The sequence below is a fragment of the Anolis sagrei genome, chromosome 4, assembly GCF_037176765.1.
Source record: "Anolis sagrei isolate rAnoSag1 chromosome 4, rAnoSag1.mat, whole genome shotgun sequence".
Classification (NCBI taxonomy): Eukaryota; Metazoa; Chordata; class Lepidosauria; order Squamata; family Dactyloidae; genus Anolis; species Anolis sagrei.
Genome location: NC_090024.1, coordinates 219,421,623 through 219,442,267, shown reverse-complemented (window position 1 = coordinate 219,442,267; position 20,645 = coordinate 219,421,623). Strand labels below are relative to the sequence as shown.

The window sequence follows — 20,645 nt, the reverse complement described above, 5'->3', positions numbered from 1 at the left end:
AAATATTTAAACATGGCAATCATTTCTCCTTTCAACCTTTTCTTCTGTAGGCTAAACATACCCAGCTCTTTAAGCCGCTCCTCCTAGGGCATGGCCTACCATTTAGGAATGTGAAAATGTTGCTTTTTTGTGACGAATTAGTATATTCCGATTTACCAAATTTAATTCCTTATCTTCTTAAGATTTAGGGTAACTTTTGTCTGGGTGACTGGCAGGACAATGGTGCATTCTTTATTTTATTTAAGAAATATATTGCAATTTGTGTTAATGTGATAATATATATTATGTACTAGTCGTCCCCTGCTACGCGTTGCTGTGGCCCACATGGGGGTTCTGTGTGGGAGGTTTGCCCAATTCGATCGTTGGTGGGGTTCAGAATGCTCTGTGATTGTAGGTGAACTATAAATCTCTATAAAGCAACTACAACTCCCAAATGTCGTTGTAGAGATGTGTTCATTATAAAGTGTTATTTATAATGTGTTTAAACTGTATTTATAATGTTTATTATAGAGTGTTTAATGTACTGTGTTTAAACGGTATTTATGTATTACATTTATTGCCATGGCCTAGCTGTGAGGGATAGGTTGCCATGGTGACAAGACAAAGCCTCAGAGAAGGTGGGCGGAGCTTAAGGAGAAAAAGGTGGGAAAGTGGCAGTTAAGCTCCAGTCCGGTGGAGGAGACCCGGAGAAGAGCAGAGCCAGTTAGTTAGGGCTCTGTTGTGAAGCTGTGAGAATTCAGTAGTTCCTAGAATTTGTGAATATTTCTTCAGCAAGAGAGCTGAAGGTGTTACCTTGTTAGATTGCTTAGGTTAAAGGAATCTAACAGAGGGGGTTTTCAGGATTGCCAGTAAGGAAAGACTGGTGATCAGTGGTTTGTTCCGAGTATAGGGCAAACAGTGTGGACATTCACAATAGGGAACTCTAGAATAGTATAAGCACTTCACTAAAGAAGGAGTTTGTAGATTTGTAACATTCAGAAGCCTGAAAGTATCTCAAACCAGCCATTTTGTAACATCAAGCCTTGTGCCAAGTTCAAACTCTCAAAACTGCAACAATTACGTTCTGTTAACAATAAAACTTGTTCTCTTTTTATTTCAAACCTGCCTCCTCCATTGCTGTTATGCTTGGTGCATTCCACACTACCAAAATCACCTCACAACCCAACTAAAGATAAACAGAGACATAAACCAGCATCTCTAAACATATTGGTGGCAGCTTAATAGATATTTAAAAGAAGGTTCCTCACAGAATATTGGTGGCATTAAAGAAGATTAATGCTTCCTCACATAATTTTTGGTGGCATCTAGTGAGATTAGCGCTGCTTCTTTACATTTTTGTTGACAAGCGGTGGGATTAACGCTTCGTTACAGTCGTATTCTATTTTCCCCAAAGTCCACCAGTGTTCATATTTGGGCATATTGAGTATTTGTGTAGAGTTTGGTCCAGATACATCATTGTTTGAGTCCACAGTGATCTTTGGATGTAAGTGAACTACAGCTCCAAAATCAAAGGACACTGCCCACCAAACCCTTCCAGTATTTTCTGTTGGGAGAATTGTGTGCCAAGTTTGGTTCAATTCCATCATTGGTGGGGTTCAGAATGCTCTTTGATTGTAAGTGAACCATAAATCCCAGCAACTACAACTCCCAAATGACAAAATCAATTTTTTTGAGTGAAGGACATACATTGGGTTGTTAGATGTCTTGTGTCCAAATTTGGTGTCAATTCGTCCAGTGGTTTTTGAGTTCTGTTAATCCCACAAATGAACATTACATTTTTATTTATATAGATAACTTTGTTTTCAGGACCGGCTCTAGGAACTACAGTTACATAGTGTTGGAATACAAAATCAATTCCTCTTTCATTTTCAGAGAGCCATTTATTAGATGATGCAGCAACTCTTATGTCTGTTTTTTTTGTTTGTTGCTGCCTTGAGTAGAGCATGGCAGTACTGTAGCCTGAACCTTAGCTGTAGAAATAAAACATGGAATTTAAAATAAGTGTATAAGCATAGTTTTGCCATCACCCCAAACTCAAGAGCTAAATTATTTTATCAATATTTTCAGAAGATACTGTCTTCAGTGTTTGTTACAAGACTTTGCTATCACTCAGAATTGTAAATTCTGTAGAATATAATCAAGGGTTCCACATGAACCTTAACAAACAAATAATGACTACAGATAATTTACATAACCTTCAAGTGGAAGAATGATATCTCAACCAAAATATATTTTGTTAAATACTAGAACCATTAAATATATTATGAATTCCAATATCACTCATGCCATCATATTTTCAGTTTCTATGTATGGTAGTGAAAGCTAGACACAGTGAAGAAAGCAGTTAGGAAGAAAATCAATTCATTTGAAGTGAGCTGCTGGAGGAACATTCTGTGGACACCATGGATTGCAAGAAAGATGGAAGGATAGATCAGAGAACAAATCAAACCTGAACTCTTCCTAGATGCCAAAATACCAAACTGAGTCTATTGCACTTTGGTCATATGATATGAACCATCAGAAAATTGGTTATTCTTGCTAAAGCAGAAGGCAGAAAAAAAGGAAGACTGCATTCCATGTAGATAAACTTAGATAAGGAAATCATGGTTCTGAGTTTGTATTGGTGACAGGGTCTCCTGGCAGACTCACATTTGTAGAGTTGCTATAAGTCTTGACAGTGTTTGATAACAACAAAATGTAAATTAGGAGACACTTTTGGATCTTAGCCTGCTTCTTAACTATTTTGTCCACTGTGCAGCACCAAAGCCATGAGAGGCCATTCCAACCATCAGTATAAAATCTGTGTGTACTTGAGGTAAAACTTGAGTATTAATTCCACTTTTATTAATGGTATTAATGGTACCAGCACCACCAACAGTAGCACGAGGTGGCATGCCTCAGGAAGCTCTTAGTCACTGTACGTAAACCACAGTAATAACATAATATTGTTTTTTGTTCTCATAGCTTAGCTGAAGAAGAAATAAAGACAGAGCAGGAGGTAGTGGAAGGGATGGATATCTCCACTCGATCCAAAGGTAAGTGAGCACATTAATATTGTTCTTCTTTGTTGGTGAGAGCATAGCAAACCAGAAGCTAATATTCGTTTAATTTCCGACTTTGAATACTGCATGAAAGTTAATGTGAAAAATTACACAATTGTTATTTGGAACTTTTGTTTGTATAACTATGAGCATGCTGCTTCATTTTATACATAGTCATTTTATTTGTTTCTTGCACATATGGCTTCCAGATTTGATACTCTGTGACAATGAAGGAGCCTCACAGGCAAATTTCCAGTACCTTGAGATACTGGAAATTTGCCTATGATGTTTTATCTTCATTTTTTCTATTGTATATTGTCATTGTATTGCAGATCCTATTATTAAGGATCCAGCCCTTTTCTCCATGCTCTCCTCTAATGCTCATATTGAAATGTATGTTATGTGTTTCCTCAGAGCAGGAATTGTGTTTTGCTTACATTGTTTTGATCTGTAAGGCATTAGGTATATTAATAGTGCTGTAATAAGAACAACAGCAATCTAATAGATAGGACAGCTCTTCTCTGCCTCTCTGGTAGAAAAAAGGACCTGTCATCCAGGATCCTTCTCATTTTTCAGGCGACCCATAATCCTGTTGATCTCTTCGTAGCACTAGGGCTCATGACTTCACAATTGACACTTATGAAAATACACTGCTTATTAATTCCTTTTCAGTTTCAGGCTTTCAGTGTTTTTTACTTTGAGTACTATGCAGGAGTAGGATTTATCTCTTAATGCATCTATTTGAATCAATATTTTATAAATTAATTATTGATCTATTGTTTAATTTATAAAATATTGATGTTGGCCAGATTCATTCCCTATGTTGCCTTAACATATTGATACAATTCTGTATTGAGGGTGACTAAAGCCATTCCATCTAGCAAATTTAACATATCCTTTGCTACTCTGAAAGCTGTGTATGTTTCCTTTATCATTGTAGCATTGCATTGAAATTTTGCAATCTTAAATATTATATAATATTCAATGCTGTGATTTGCCTAGTAAATTTATTGGCAAACGGGGATTTAAACTTGGAACTTAGTGATTTGTGTTGTTATCCAAATAAAACACTATATTTCCTCATGTTGGCAATGTGTGTTGATTATGCCTGTGCAAATGTGGGAGTTTATATGAGCTCCTGTCTGATCCAGGTTTATGTTCTTCCAAAACAAATCTCTACATTCATTAGATTATGAGTTTGAGAGATTTAGCATGAATATAAATGTATAACTGGCGATATATTTCCAAACTAATGTATTGACTTCTCTTGAATCCATTCTCCCTCTGAGTTACTCATGGTTTTTGTGTAACAAAAGATAATCTTGAAGCGCTAGATGACTGTTTATAGTCTCCTACAAGCAGATTATTTAGTTAGAATCCAAGGTCATGGATGATGGCTTTGGATAAATGAGTGGTGACATTACAAAAGGAGCTGCATTTCATTTCTGTTATTTATATTGGCTATTATTATGCATGGAAAAAGTATGTACCTTCTTCCAAAAGAAGAATAGAAACAAAATGCATGTGGCAACCAGGGAATGAAAAGATAAAATAAAAGGGAGTATTTAAAATTACTTACTTGGTATAAACTCTTAAGTACTTATGTTTAACCCTCCTTCAGGAGATGCAGTTACTTATAACAGGCTTCTTAAGATTCAAATTTTGAGATTTGCATGCATTGAATGGATCATCAATGCAGTTTGCCTTCAGAGGATAATATAAGCTGAAACTGGGTTCTTGGTCTGTTGTTTGCAGCATTATTAACCAGCAAGTTGTGCAGACACCTTTTCATAATGTTTAGTGTTTACATTTTAATTAGTGCAGATTATGTACTGGTTTTTCACAGAACTTTAAAATCCTGTATTCTTTCCATATCCATGGAGTATAATAATAATAATAATAATAATAATAATAATAATAATAAACCTTTATTTGTACCCTGCTACCATCTCCCGAAGGACTCGGTGCGGCTTACAAGAGGCTGAGCCCAAATACATCAGTAAAACAACAACAACAATACAACAATAAATAAACTCATAAACAAGCAGTAAACATTAACTAACACCATAACGCATTAAAAGAACCTATGGCAGGTCCATGTGTAGAGTAGAGACATTAGACTGGCAACAAAGATCCGCCTAGTCAAAGCCATGGTATTCCCTGTAGTAACCTACGGATGTGAGAGCAAGACCTTAGGGAAGGCTGAGCGAAGGAAGATAGATGCTTTTTAACTGTGGTGCTGGAGGAAAGTTCTGAGAGTGCCTTGGACTGTGAGAAGATCCAACCAGTCCATCCTCCAGGAAATAAAGCCCGACTGCTCATTGGAGGGAAGGATACTAGAGACAAAGTTGAAGTACTTTGGCCACATCATGAGGAGACAGCAAAGCCTAGAGAAGACAATTATGCTGGGGAAAGTGGAAGGCAAAAGGAAGAGGGGCCGACCAAGGGCAAGATGGATGGATGGCATCCTTGAAGTGACTGGACTGACCTTGAAGGAGCTGGGGGTGGTGACGGCCGACAGGGAGCTCTGGCGTGGGCTGGTCCATGAGGTCACGAAGAGTCGGAGACGACTGAACGAATGAACAACAACAGGTGCCCCTTAGGGTTATCATAAATCAGAAATGGCTTGAAGACGCACAAGAACAATTTTATAGCCAAGTAATTTTTTTTGTTTTCTGATTTTGATGCAGAACCTGCATTGCGTTTTTTCAAATAGTTCAGATGGTAGTACATAGGAATAACTATGTGACAAACTTTAAGGAGTAAAAAAACACATTTAAAATACCAACAAGTGACTTCTATATGTGTCAGCCCTCATGTATTACTTACATTAATCCATAATAGTTGAACTTGTTCTAATTTGCCATATTTTTCAAATAGAAAAAAAGTTTTAAATTGTGGGAATACTTTAACGCTTAATATTAAGGGCAATTGGTTTTCTAATCCTGAATTATTCACATTATGTTGTAGCATAAGAGAATAAAAGCCCTAATGTTTTGGAAGATTTATAAAGCAGTGAATATCTTTTCCTCTATCCATGGAATCCTATAGCATATCTATGGTGGCTAGAATTTGCAATTCAAAAACATTTCATGGGATGTAGTTCAAAAACATTTAGAGAGCTGCATGATGTCCAGCTATGTCCAAGAACCTTCTATCATTGTGCTGAGCTGTACTAAAAATTGGGGATCACAGTTCCTTCTCCTTCTTCCTATCATCTAGCAGCAGCAGAAGTAGAGTTATTGTAAAGAAGACAGAAACAGAGATGGGCAACATATGATTGTTTTTCAGTGACAATCAGATCTCTTTTCTTGATTTGCTGTTTACAGGTTTGAAGAATCTGCATGGGGGTTAGTTAGAGACAGCTGTTTTTCCTACAGCTTGAAAAGCAGTCCAGCTGTGGCTGTGAGATTTGAGATCAGGATTATCCTTGCCTTTCCCCATGTGTCTGCTTCAGGTATGATAAAGATGCAGGGTGCAGCAAACTATCTCTTCTCCATACTTTTTGGGAGAGATAATATTGAAGGTGCAACTGGGGCCCTTCTACACTGCCATGTAAAATTCAGATTATCTGCTTTGAAGTGGATTATGTGGCAGTGTAGACTCATATACTCCAGTTCAAAACAGATAATGTGGATTGTCTGCTTTGATAATCTGAATTATTTAGCAGTGTAGAAGAGGCCTGGAATAGATGTATTTCTCTTTATTGAGTTGACCTTGATTTGTTTTAAGAGCCTATCTCTCTTGATTTTATTGAATTTATTTTGTTTTATTTAGCACGGGGAGAGGGGCTGTTGAGGAAAGTGATAAAGTAAAATTGAAGTGAGGATATTTGGAATATTTTCCTTCTACAAATATCTGACTTACAAATGACTCATAGTTAAGAATGGGACGAGACAACAGGAAGTGACAGAAATCTATCCTTAGGAAGAGGAATTCACTCCTTAAAGATCCCGCCTCCCTCGTCCCCGCTTGGTGGGGACGAGGGACAGAGCCTTCTCAGTGATGGCCCCTTGGCTGTGGAACTCCCTTCCTGGGGATATTAGATCGGCCCCCTCCCTCCTGACCTTTAGGAAAAAGAGTAAAAACCTAGTTCTTTGAGCAAGCTTTTGGAACCTCATTGTAGCCAGATAAACTCAGTATTGTGAACAAATATGGAACGGCTTAACGATGCAAATTGACATAGATTTACACCTGGAAGTCATTGATTGTTATAGTTTTAAATTGTTTTTATATGAATTTTATTATAAATAAATAATAAATAGTTATGGGGATAATCCTTGTTTCCTCAACAAGTCATGTTTTTCAAAACCCAGTTGTCACAGAGACAAAATGTGAGGTGAAATCTTCTGAACAGCGGCACAGACATCAAAACAAACTCCAGAGCCTTTCCCTATGCTAGCCAAAGCTCTATAGCTAGCTAGATAGAAAGATAGTTAGTTATTTTTGGCTGGAGTTGCACTTAAAATGTACTTGTTTCTACTTACATACAAATTCAACTTAAGAATAAACTTACAGAACCAATCTTGTTCGTAATTTGCGGACTGCCTGTGTTTGGAAATACTAAAATGTTGTGAACACTATCTCAGAATGGTTTTTCTGAGGGTTAGCTAGTCACAAAGTTTGTGTGTGAATATCAAACCATATCTTTGCTAGATCCTATGAGCAAACACTAAGTCATATATTTGACCTTAGAAAGCACAACACAAAGAAGGCACAACACGGTTAATTTTTCTGAACCTTCTCTAATTAAATGGGTTCTAAATCAATTTGATTTCACATAATAAGAACAATATTTGACAAAACTAATAAGATCACCCACAAATTAATTTCCCACCAATCCATTAAATAAGTTGATTCCCATCTGATGACTTCCCAATCCCCACATTTTCTTTTCTTCAGCTAGTTCACCTCTTTCTTCATCTTCATAGCCCTAGATCCAACAAAACCACATCTATATATTTTCTTGCACAAATTCCTCTTTCATTTACATGAAGCTCCCCCCCCCCCCCTTGTCTTCCATTTACAGATATACACTTATACACAAAGTCACATATTTCTTTCCTCTGTGGTCATTGGTCCTTGCCCTTCCATTTACTCCCTACTGAGTTCTAACCTGCTCATACCCTTAAATATCACTTGATTTCCGAGCCTCCCAATTCCAAACCCAAAGGAACTGATTTTCTAATACGTATACTTTTATGTTTAATCTGTGTAAAATAGCTCACCTAATTTTGAACCTCACTAATTGAGCACAAAAACCATTGTTGAACAACTATTTCACTCATATTTCAGAGGTAATACAATTAATGTAAACTAAACTAAACCTCTCAGAAAAGTGTAGTTTGACTTGTATGCATTGTACATTTATAATGAAGCAACTCATTAGTGATTTCTCACTCCAATGTACCAGTTGCTGGACTATTACAAAACTATCTCAAATACATCTTTTTTTAAACAAAGGCACTATTGCAGGCAAGGCTATGTGCAGAAAGCAGATAATATACATGACTGTCAGCTTGCTGAGGAGTAGCCTACTATGAGTATACTATACCATTTTTCAAAGAACTATATTGCTGTCTATTTTTTGCTGAACCAGACTCATAGTCATGTTATTGACATATAGGGCTTTAAATGACTTGTTATCCAGATTGCATTATTCAGATACACAAACATTTATAGATCAATGCTGCCTGATTGTCCACCTTCATAGAGTTGGCCTTCCATATCCACAAAGGCAACACCCATGGCTTAAAAAGTGGTTTTCAAATAGCCCAGTGTTTCAAATGCAACTTAGACGTTATTGACTTTATTGGTTTGGAAATTGCTGGAATCTGTTAACAGCTTGGCTTTGCCTCTCTGTCTGGTAATATTCAAGGGCTCCTGTATGACCCTTCTCCAAGCAGATGTTCCTCCTGATTTTCCTCATGGATCATTAAGCTTATGTGTGGGAAAAGAGCTCAACCTTGTTGTTGACAGCAACAGAAAGTGGACATGATGAAGTTCACATCACTTCTACTACAGTCAGTTGGTTCCAAAAGGTCACGGTTGATGTTTTTTAACCCCATAGGGAAAACAATTTGATGACACAGCACTTGAGTAACCCGCGTGCATCCTCATTTCTGAAACCAGGGCTTACTACATTTGCTAGAAGAGAGGACTGTCTTATTTACCATTATGAATAAAAATGTGGGAATCTTTAGTATTGATTGATCTGCCTGTTGACTGATGCTAAGTAGCTTCTGTACTGACTACAATGTTACACTATCAACGAGGCTACTTAAGCTTATGATAAATTCATATGATTCATTATAACCTCCAGGCTTGTTGCCCTGGATTGGTTAATGCAAGAGAGCTGCCACAATTAGCTGGTCAAGCAGTCATATGATAACTGACCTACGTTATGAATACTGTGATGTATTACAGTATTCATAAATACTTTCTTAGCACTGTATGAATCAGGCACATTAAAAGATGGTTCTCCCCCAGAAATGAGAGCTAGAAATATATGGATATGCTACTTTTATGAAAGAAAAAGCTAGACATAATTGTTTTTGTTTTTATGAACAGTATGTTTGTTACAGACCTGGCCTTCCACATCGTTCCTTCTTTAATTGCACTGAGTAATGGGAAGCTATCTCATGCCCTCTGGTGGACTCTTTTTGGAGGGTTACCTGTTTACAAGAAGAGAGACACCCATTTCTGCCCAGAATGACAGAAATAATTGGCTGATTTAGCAGGACTTTCTGCAGTTGTTAATTTGGTTAAATACTCCATCAGATATGGTAACACCACTTTAAAACATGGTATATACAAATTGTGTGAGAAAAAATTCTAGACAGAGTACAAAGTATTCCATGTGAATATTGCCGAAGGTTTACTTATATATGGGTGTCTTGAGTAGATCTGCATAGTGTTTAGGATGATTGACATGACAGGGTTGGTCTGATTAGTTCATTTCTCTGAAATGAATATGCATATGACAAATGAGTCATGAGAATCTGGTTTATATTTTTCACAACACCAAAGACTTATGACTTCACTGCTCAGTGTGCATTACTACATACAGAATACAATTAACCACATGTACCTGGACATTTGATCGTGTACAGATATATCATTTTCCTTATAAACAGGTGCTACCAGCGAGGGAATATAGGCAGATGCAGAAGAGTATGGATAGCTTTAGGCCAGTTAATTGTGTCATGTGTTTGTGTATATTTACAGTTATGTACCTGCCACAAATCATGCATTCCACATTTGTATTTGCTCATACTAGCTGGATAGCACGTAATCTTCACATTCATTTTCATCTTGAAAGCATGTTTCTGTCGGCCAGTAGTTCCTTTCGTAGGACACTTCCTGATCATGTATGGACAGTAAAGTTGAATTAATCTGTCCTGTGTTCGCATGCAATGGACTTAATCTAGTCACCTTTAACAGTTGTGATCAACAGCGATGACTTGATTACTTTTATTCCTTTTTGTTATTTAATCTGATTATACATGGCTCACTGGTGATAGTTGTATAGCTGATAAAATGATAGGTCTAAGTGTTAAAAAATCTTCAGGGCTTCATATGTCACTAGATTTTATTTGGGATAGTCTGCTCAGTAAAATACTAACAAGTGGTGGTATAGAAATGGTCATGTATGGATTCTTAATGTTCTTATAACTTTTTTTTTTAAAGATCCTGGCTCTGCTGAACGTACAGCGCAAAAAAGGAAGTTTCCAAGTCCTCCACATTCTTCCAATGGTCACTCACCAGAAGACTCATCAACCAGCCCTATTAAAAAGAAAAAGAAACCTGGCTTATTGAATAGTAATAATAAAGAGCAGGTAATAGAAGTCGTGGATCTGATCAGATGTTGTATGTGGTGATTGTTCCTTGGTCCAAAATCTCCTCTTATGGTGATGGTTCTCTTCTGGCTATTTTTAGACATTTCTGCAGCAGTAGCATCTTTATATTAAAATGAAGCCTATATGAGAGTTCTATATTTATAAGTAAACAGAGTCCTGGTTAAATAGATTCTTAATGTAAAAAAGCTTACTGTTCCTTAATATTTAAAATACAGGCAGTACCCGAGTTACAAACATCTGATTTACAAATTACTCATAATTAAGAACAGGGGTGAGACAATAGAAAGTGAGAGAAATCTACCCCTAGGAAGGGAAATTCATTTCTGAAAAAGTTCCAATGGGGAAATGTGTCTCCACTGAACATTTCTCACCAATCCTTGTTTCCACAACATGCCAAATTTTTACAAAATCCACTTGTCACAGGGACAGGAAGTGAGGAGAAATCTTCTGACCAGAGGCACAGACATCAAAACAAACACTACAGGGTGTTAACCCTTCCCTATTCATCCAAAGCTAAAAAAATTATTTCGGCTGAAGTTACACTTAGAAAATTTAACCGTTCCAACTTACCTACAAATTCAGTTGAAGGACAAACCTACAGAACCTATATTGTTCGTAACTTGGGGACTGTGTGTCCGTCCCAAAATATAGACAGGGTTTAATTAATCACACACACAAAGGGAGGGGGAAATGCAATAGCACAGTTCAGAAACAAACAAACAAAAATATTGGATCAAACCAAAGACTCAGCTGGACCAGCTCGTGCTTTCTGTAGTGGTAAGCTAGATGCTTCTTGGAAGACCCAAACAGCAGGATAGACTCACTTTCTCTTCAGCAGTTGATTTACAGAGTCATACTTTACATCATTCATGGTATTTTAATACTTTGACACTAAACATTGTTGAGGCACCAGAAGAAGATTTGTCCATAATTGGAAGTACACAGGTTATTCATTAGGCCAAAATGACTTTGAATTATTGCCCATTTACCTTGTGACTGGAATGCCAGCTTTGCTTGTGAATAACCTGGGAATAGGGAGATGGGAAACTAAGTGAATTTAGACTGTTACAAGGACTGGATCTGATACTACACTGTTTGCCCCTTCATCCACACTGGTATTTATTTCATCAATAAAGAATATTTCATCAGTGTTGCCTCTCCTCTACTAAAAAAGAAAATATGTCATTATACACATTGGTGTGATGTGAAATAAAAGTATATAATTGTTAGTGGGGTGCAGGAACCTGAGTCATCTGGTAAAACAGCAGGAGGAACAACAATTCTGATGCTGAAAAACTTTCAGTGACAATTTAAGTTGCCATACTAAAAATGGGCATTTTAAATATGGAGACAGAATGTCCTGATTGATAATTCAGATACAACTTTTGCACAGCCTTGACAAAAGGGAGGGGCCACAAGGGCAGTTAAATGATAACAAACCAACTACCCAAAAGAGTAACTCTATTAAATTTCACTCCAGTAAGGCAGCAGTTTTGAATGGAGAAGAAGATATTCCTTAAGAAAGAAAATACAAATAAAACCTTTACATGATCAATCTGATAATCAGATAATTTCTCAGATGATGGAGGGCCCAGACAAAGCAGATTTATTTTAGTAATGGATTGGGAAACATACTTAATTACTAAGACATCATTAGTAGAAAGAAGACATCAAAAGCTGTACAATGATCCTGCAATATCAGCAGGGATTTGGTTCTGGGACCGACCATGCATGTGAAAAAAATGTGAATAATCACAACCCATATTGTAAAATGGTGTTGATGTGAACATGCACACTTCAGCGATTTAGCATTCTTGTCACCAATATGGAGTGCATGATGTGCAGTCTCTGGAAATCTCGAATCCAGGTACTGTGGATTTAGAGGACCCATGGTATTTCTATAGAGAAAAGTATATAGGTTATTTTAGAGTGCCCCTTGTAGCTGAGCCAGTTGCAGTACTGAGTTTGGAAATTGTAATTCTTAAAGAGATAGATATAGTTCTGAAGTGAGTGAAATTAGGCTGCTGTAGAATTAAGAACATATCATGAAGTCTTTGCCTTAGTGATCAAGTAGTTCCACAACAGTAACAATGTTCACTACAACTGTTGTACTTTGTATATAGGTTATTTTAAAATCCCAGCAGGACAATAAGATAAATTTAAACAAAGCCTAAAATAGTATTTTCTGGTTTCTGCACTACACTGTAAGTGCAAGCCATGATTCTGTGGCATTTGTTTCAAGAAGAATAACAACTACCAACATGGCATGCAGATTCCGTTGGTGCACTCACTGAGATGTAGATCAGAAATCCAAAAATAATTGGTGTACATTCCAAATGTGAGGAAAATTCAGGCAAAAAAGCTCTAGAAAAAAAGTATTTGTAAAAATAAAGATAAAAATAAGATATGCCCACAATACAAAGAAATAGATATGATAAGCCCTTTTTGGCTAGAATTATTTTTCCTTTTGTGGGGGAAGAAATTGGGGTAGACAATAGAAGTCAGGTTGTCAGAGGTGACAGAGAACAATGCTAAAATGAAGGATTTTCCCATTGCGGAAAGGTTGTGGCATTTTGATTGGATTTGGAAGGGGATAACCAGACATTGTTGGTGATTCAGGTTACAAGATCATGTTGTTCCAATAAAACCAACCAGCAGATATCTTCCTCCATTGATACCAAAAATAAAAGAGAAACAGGTGACTGTTTAAATTTTAACTATGAAAAGGGTAGCTCAGAATCAGAAATTCAAGTGTTTTTATTCCATCTTAATCACAGTGCGGAAGAGTAATGGGTCATACCATCCTGTATTAAAGTTTTTGAACAGCTTTCTGAAACATCAAAGGTTCAAGATGGAAAGTTATAGATAGGTCTGATGGCAGGAGATGAGGAGGTGCTGTTTGAAGGGCTAGAGTTTGAGTTAGAGTCCAGCAGTGCTCAAGCAGCTTCCTCATTCAGACTTGGAAGAAGAGCCTACAGAGAAGCTGCTATTTCACCCTGCAGAGCAAGTACAGGCAAGCTGTGCTGAGCAGACAGAGGAAGAGTTAAATTTTCCAACTCTTTTGGACCTGCGAAGGGAGAAGGCTCAATTTCACAAGTCCTCCAGTTAACAATGAGCTCTAAGTAGACAACATCTGAGAAGTTCGCATAAAAGGTGCTCAAGTGTTACTAGCAGCAACTTCAGCATTTGGAACTGCGATCTCAGCTGTTGGTGATCTCTGAACTGTAGTCTGTCTTTGAACTCTGGCATTTGGATTTTTGGATTAACCCTTAACTCTAGACTCCGTTGGAATTATCTCTGGAACTTGGAACAGACTATTGGATTCCCTGGTGTAATTCTCTGTAATTATTGACTCTCAGCTGGATTCTGTGACTTGAATTTGAATAATTTGTTAACCTTTTGACAACAGTTGTATATGTGAGGACTGATTTTAGATACAGACCTTAAACGGAGCCACATACACACACATTGTAAGCACAGTGGGTCAAGAGACAGAAACACAACCTGTTTGAGAGTCATGTCATGTGTTAAAACTCTCTTGTTATAAAGATTTATGCATCTTCCTCTGAGATAACCACAACTTCTCAAATATTGCATAACTGGGATTATAAAAATTAAAAGAGGTGGGGATGTGACCTGAGAGTTAAGAGACCGCTTCAGACATTCAAATATTCCAGGTGTGTGCATACCCATGTGTACATGTACACATGCAGAAACTGACATTTGTTTGTTAGCTTGTTAATAGTCCACATTTCTCCTGATGTGAAAACCAAAGCAAACCACAGTATGGAATGAAACAAAATACATGAATATGAATTGATTTTCCTATTAAAATCAGTAATACTGTATTTCTTCAATTCTGAGACTCACTTTCTCCCCATATAAATATCTCTAAAAATGGGATGTGTCTTAGAATTGGAGATATATTTTATGTATTTTTGTTGGTGGTTGTACTGAAATGGGTGTGCTTCTTACAATCTATGGCATCTTGTAATTGAAGTAATATGGTATTTAGAACTATTTAAAACAACAGTGTAGATAGAAATACAAAGTGTTTCAAAAAGATGGACCCAGATTGCAATTGCTGTATCTCTGCAACCACAAACCACCAATGAATGAAACTCTTAACCTTTGAAAGGATGGGGCACGTAGTTTCAAACAGCCCTTATCCTCAAGCATCTGCAAGATGGCAAGCCCACAACATAAGACCTAATGAGATACTCTCTATTTGCAGTTATTTTAAAAAATTGTTTCTAGCTCAAAATGGTTAGTCAAGCTTGATAACTTGAAAACTCATTAAACCGTTTGTAACCTTTTCTGTAATTGTAACATGAGATATACTGCTTTGAAATTGGATCTGTCATTTTGAAACATCCTGTACAGAGCCCCCGTGTGAAGAACTTCAAAACGCTATTGTCAATTAAAAAGATTTTTAATCAGTTTGTGAAATGAGAGCAGACATGGAGCTCAACCACCCTTTCATGAGAGGAAGTTCTGTTGCTGAGCAGCCATTGAGAAGGCCACTCTTGACATCCTTATCAAAAATATGAAGGGAAAGATGCATCTCCAGTTAGATTCAATAAGCTCTTTCAATTGCAGCTAAAGGGGTTTTTGTATCAATACAAAAAAAAATAAAAATAAGCCATAGCCAGGTAGAAGGAAAGTCCAGTCTACCTTCATTCACCCCTGCTTTTGAAGATATCTTATGTATTTTTGTTGGTGATAACTCAGAGAATGACTAAATGTGCAATTAATGTCAGATGTTGTTTGACACGAAAGAGCTTTCAAATATCTGAAATGGAAGAACTGCATTTGCCTTAAGATAGTGTTTACTAGGAACCAGATAGCTTTTTTGTCCAATGTTCCAAGTATTCATATTTGTGCCCATTTTCTAGGTTTTTTTCCCTCTTGGAAGCTTTCTTTAGATTGGCTTTGGTCTATGGACCATCATTTTGAGGAGTACTGCCTCTATCTACTTACCTATCTATTTTTAATGTTCATTGTGTGCTGAAAGAGAGAATGGAAATACATAAACACTAGAAAGGCTCTGTCAAATGTTGTTGGGGGCTGGTTGGTCATGTTGGTTTTTATTATTTGAAATTACAAATTTGTTTTGAAACCAAACCTGTCTTTCTTGCCTACATTTCAGTCAGAACTAAGACATGGTCCGTTTTACTATATGAAGCAGCCACTCACCACAGACCCTGTTGATGTTGTACCGCAGGATGGACGGAATGATTTCTATTGCTGGGTTTGTCATCGGGAAGGCCAAGTCCTCTGCTGTGAACTCTGCCCTCGGGTTTATCACGCTAAATGTCTGAAACTGACAGCGGAGCCAGAGGGGGATTGGTTTTGCCCAGAATGTGAGGTTAGTTTGATATGAGATACATATTTATCTCATTGCTACTAGTTTTCCACCTCTCCAGACATGATCACTTCTGATCTGGTTTGACTACCACTTCTTGGAACCAGAGATGGGGCTGTACAAAGAATTGTTCAGAAGGTGAATTCTGCAAGTATGCCAAGTGTTATATTCTTTTATAAATACTTTAATTGTTTCATCCTTTCTCACCTACATCTTCTGTGTTGATTTTGTCATGTACATGGCAGGTGGCAGGCCTTTGTTCACACTTCACACACTGGAAATCTTCCCCCCTCCCCATCAACTTTCTGACAGTCATGGAGTAAGTGTGCTTTGAAAAAAAACTAGCAGGTGCTGGTTGTGTAACTAGCCCCCCCCCCCCCATCCTTCATTCACTATGCACATACAAATATAAGTATTCCCCAAACCCTAAAAATCAAATGCCAAAAGAACTCAGGTCCCAAACATTTCAGATAACAGAGACTCAATGTGTATAAAGAACAAAAAAGTAAGGTGATTCTTAGTGCCTGCTATCATTTTAAACACTGCTGTAATATTGACCTTACAGAAAATACTTTAATCTTAAAATGGCATTCTCACTTGTTTTAGAGTTAGAACAATGATAACCTCCATGCAGAGGGGCTTTAACAAATTAGCCCTTAGCCAAGACGTGAAATTGTCACTCAGCACATTCTCCTTTAATAACACCAAAACCTGTCCATATTGTCAGTTTTTTGTTTTGTTTTGTTTTGTTTTTTGTTTTGCCTGTTACATTATTTGGACAGGATGTGGAAAGTTAAGCAAACTTTGGCAAAGAGCCTGGTTTTACGTTAGTCTTCAAGTTTCCCAAATTATTAAAGGGTGAAGGTTCAAACAGGCAGAAGCATCCATATTCTGGATTAATTTTTGTTCTGCAGGTGTAATGCAATAGACTTCTCACGATGAATGTTAGAGTGCTCTTTGAGGACTTAGTGCACTTCCATAAGTATATAAGCAAGCATAGAACAGTTGAAGTAGCCATTGAATTGCTTTCAAAATTTAATGCCAATATTTATGTTTGTATGTATCAATACTCTGCATGCCTCATGAGAAAACATTGATTTTGATTCCACATCTAAATTTTCAGCATTTTTATCTTTGTTTTTAGAAAATTACTGTAGCCGAATGCATAGAAACACAGAGTAAAGCTATGACAATGCTCACTATTGAACAGCTATCCTACTTGCTCAAGTTTGCACTACAGAAAATGAAACAGCCAGGGGTAAGAATAATATATGTTGACAATTGTCTCTTATATATATATATTTGGTGATGAATAATTATGTTAATATATTTCTGGTAATGGACAAAACACTATAATACTATAATACCATATGCCAGGGTTGGGCAGACTTCAGTCTCATTTGATTCCACCTCTTTCCTTTTCCCCTCCATTCCAAGGCTCATCAGCTAGAGTCATGTGGATATTTATAGTTAAAATTAAAGATCAGAGTACCTTTGATCACATTTTGAGTCCTAAAGGTTGTCCACACACAAGCTGAACTGAATTCACAGCCATTTTCTATTTCCGTTTCCCACGAGCCTAATATTTCTTCATTAAGCTGCTTCATTATATTCTAATGGTGGGAACTGGGTAACAGAAACACTTTCTGAACTCTTGTAAATCTTATCTTTTTACATTTACTGGTTGATCTTGATCTATTTTGCCACCTAAAGCTGGGTAGTGTACACCTCAATAATATTGGCTCCCACCAGTCAGTAAGAAGACTAACAGTGCCTGAGAGGGAAAGGAATTTACAATTCAAACTGGAATGAATTTCCATCCATCCATACATTCACTGGACAATGTTTATTTCCAGGACCTTTGGCCATAGTACAAGAACCAGGAATAAAATATTAGGCCACTTGATTTAGAACATGTTAAGGTCGCTAGAAATAGGTTTTTGTCCCATAGAATAGTTTTTAGTAAGTCTGCCTCACTTGAAACTAACATTGGATTTAGGTCATTGTTTTTAAATAAAAATGCATTTATTTTTATATTAGACATATATATTGTCACAGCAGCTTCTATTTTAAAGTAGGTATTATCTTATAATTTTTCTCATAGGAGATAAATTCTTAGATCTCATTGCTAGTTCCAACTAGAGTGAAATCCATTATGTCAAGGGAATTTATATAAGTGTTGATTTACCAAAATCCCCATTGACATAACGTGTGTATTCTAGTTGGGACTGACAATTGAATTTGAGCCAATTCATCTTTTAATGGTTCTTGCCACCTGCAGATTTTGTATTTTTTTAAAAAGTGTATTGATAATACTGGGCAAAACGTATTTTGCTGCCTTAAATGTTAGACCTGTTTCTGGGTATATTTGACCTGTTGATTCCAAAAATGGTACCAGTTTTACCCTTATCAGCTCTAGTTTTTGAAATACAAAACATATGCTATCTGCTAGTCTTAATGTGCTTGCCCATAGAAAATCATGATAACCATATCTATGAAAATAGAGTTGAGGTGCTCAATTCAATGTGATCTTTTGAATCGACGCCCTAAATAACCCCAGGGACAGGTTTAAAAACCAAGACAAGACTTTTTGTTGTTGTTGGACCATGTAATAACGGAGTGGTGGGTGGTAGTGGGGTGCTTACTGAATTGGGGGGGGGGGGTCAATCTGCCAGATTAATTGGGGCATCAGTTCAGTTGATCAGAAAGTGTTCTATACATTTAATACACTTGCCATTGCAGCCCTAACATTTTGTGCTTTTTAAACAGACAGAGCCATTTCAAAAGCCAGTTTCACTGGATCAGCATCCAGATTATGCAGAATACATCTTTCATCCTATGGATCTGTGTACATTAGAAAAGGTTGGTTGATAACAAAGAGGGAAATCCTATTGATCTCCATTATAATGTTATTGTACTCGTATATGGCATCTTTCTAAAATCAATGTACTTTTTCATGATGAATAAGTTTTTTCTTTCACCATCATGGAATTAATTAGCTGTACCAGAAATGCTGGGCTTAATTCTCTATTATAGTATTTCATTTGTGTGAATTTGCAGTTGCTTCATTGCATGTTACATGATTCACAGCTGTGTACTGGGAATTCAAGACTTATTAGTTTGTTACCTCTTGGTCTTCTTATTGTAACCGTTCTCTCGGATCCAATATATTTTAGATTTTCACTTGTGCTAACTGAATACTCTTTTAGAAAGCAGTAAACCCATACTTCACATATAAGAATTTAAAAAGATTTAAGTTATCCAACTTGGGGTTCCTTCTTTGGGGTTCCTTCTTTGTGTGGAAATGATACTGGGACTATGTTTATAAAATCTAGATGCAACTATCTTTTTGTATTGTTCAGAAGCTGCAACTGGTCTAGAGATTGGCAGCCAGGTTGCCTACTGGAGTGCCGTACAGGGAGCGGACAACTGCCATGTTATGGCAGCTCCCCTGGCTGCCGTTCTGCTATCGGGCTAAATACAAAGTGATGATTATAAACCTATAAACTCATCCCAAACACTGCGATCATCCGAGGGGACCGGGACCCTCCTCTTGATCCGTCTCAAGTTAAGCTGGTGGGAACGAGAGAGGGGGCCTTCTATGTGGTCTCCCCTTCTCTCTGGAACTCCCTCATAAAAGAAATCAGAACAGCCTCCTCGTTCCTCCAAGAAACAGCTAAAAACTTACTTGTGTACTTTAACTTATGGAGAGGAAGATGAGAAGTTTTTATCATTATTTTTGACCCGTCGGACAGTGCTGACAATGATTACCTTAACTTAATGAAGATTTATATATTTATATATTTTATAGTCTTATATTTTTATACTTTTATAATTTATTTACACAGATTTTAATGGTTTAATTTGTTTGTGGCATTATTTATGAGCCCTGAAAGAGTTAAGTGTTTAGTCAAGGTTGCTCAATTGTTCTATTTTTAACTGTTTATTAATTTGTTTGTCTTAATTGTTCTAATCTGTTTTGTATATGGCATGTTTGCCATTTGTCTTTGTGGAAGCTGTTTTGAGTCCCTCCAAAGAGAGAGGGCAGGTTAAAAATAAAGATCATCATCATTATCATTATCATTTGCAACACTGTCTTATGTTCCTGTATCTATTCCTGACAAGTCCAACACTAGACTGAACAGAACAAAATTGAAGTGGAAATATGTCAGTAACACAGAACGAGAATCCCCAATATGAATGGACAATTTACCTCCCATAGTTGAAATGGTTGCAAAGTGCATTAGACTATCTGTTTTACTGTGCTCACATTTTTGAGGATTCAGTAGTGAACATCACTTTTTTAAAAATCCATTGGTAAAAAAACAAGTCAATTACAATTTCATTTAAGCAGATGTTTGCTTAATGCCTCATGGACTT

The 20,645-nt window shown here is 36.9% G+C and overlaps 1 protein-coding gene across 7 annotated transcripts in view; it reads left to right on the top strand.

Annotated features, from left to right (window-relative positions):
• Positions 1-20,645, top strand: part of ZMYND8 (zinc finger MYND-type containing 8) — an 84,254-nt gene that overhangs the window by 32,326 nt on the left and 31,283 nt on the right. For 6 of the 7 annotated variants that reach the window (XM_060772164.2, XM_060772162.2, XM_067468176.1 and 3 more), the window contains 5 exons: positions 2,965-3,035; positions 10,731-10,879; positions 16,050-16,268; positions 17,410-17,523; positions 19,035-19,127. In XM_060772164.2, coding sequence (XP_060628147.1) covers positions 2,965-3,035; positions 10,731-10,879; positions 16,050-16,268; positions 17,410-17,523; positions 19,035-19,127 — 646 coding nt within the window. The remainder of the gene's footprint in view (positions 1-2,964; positions 3,036-10,730; positions 10,880-16,049; positions 16,269-17,409; positions 17,524-19,034; positions 19,128-20,645) is intronic. The other variant, XM_060772161.2, reaches the window with a different exon arrangement.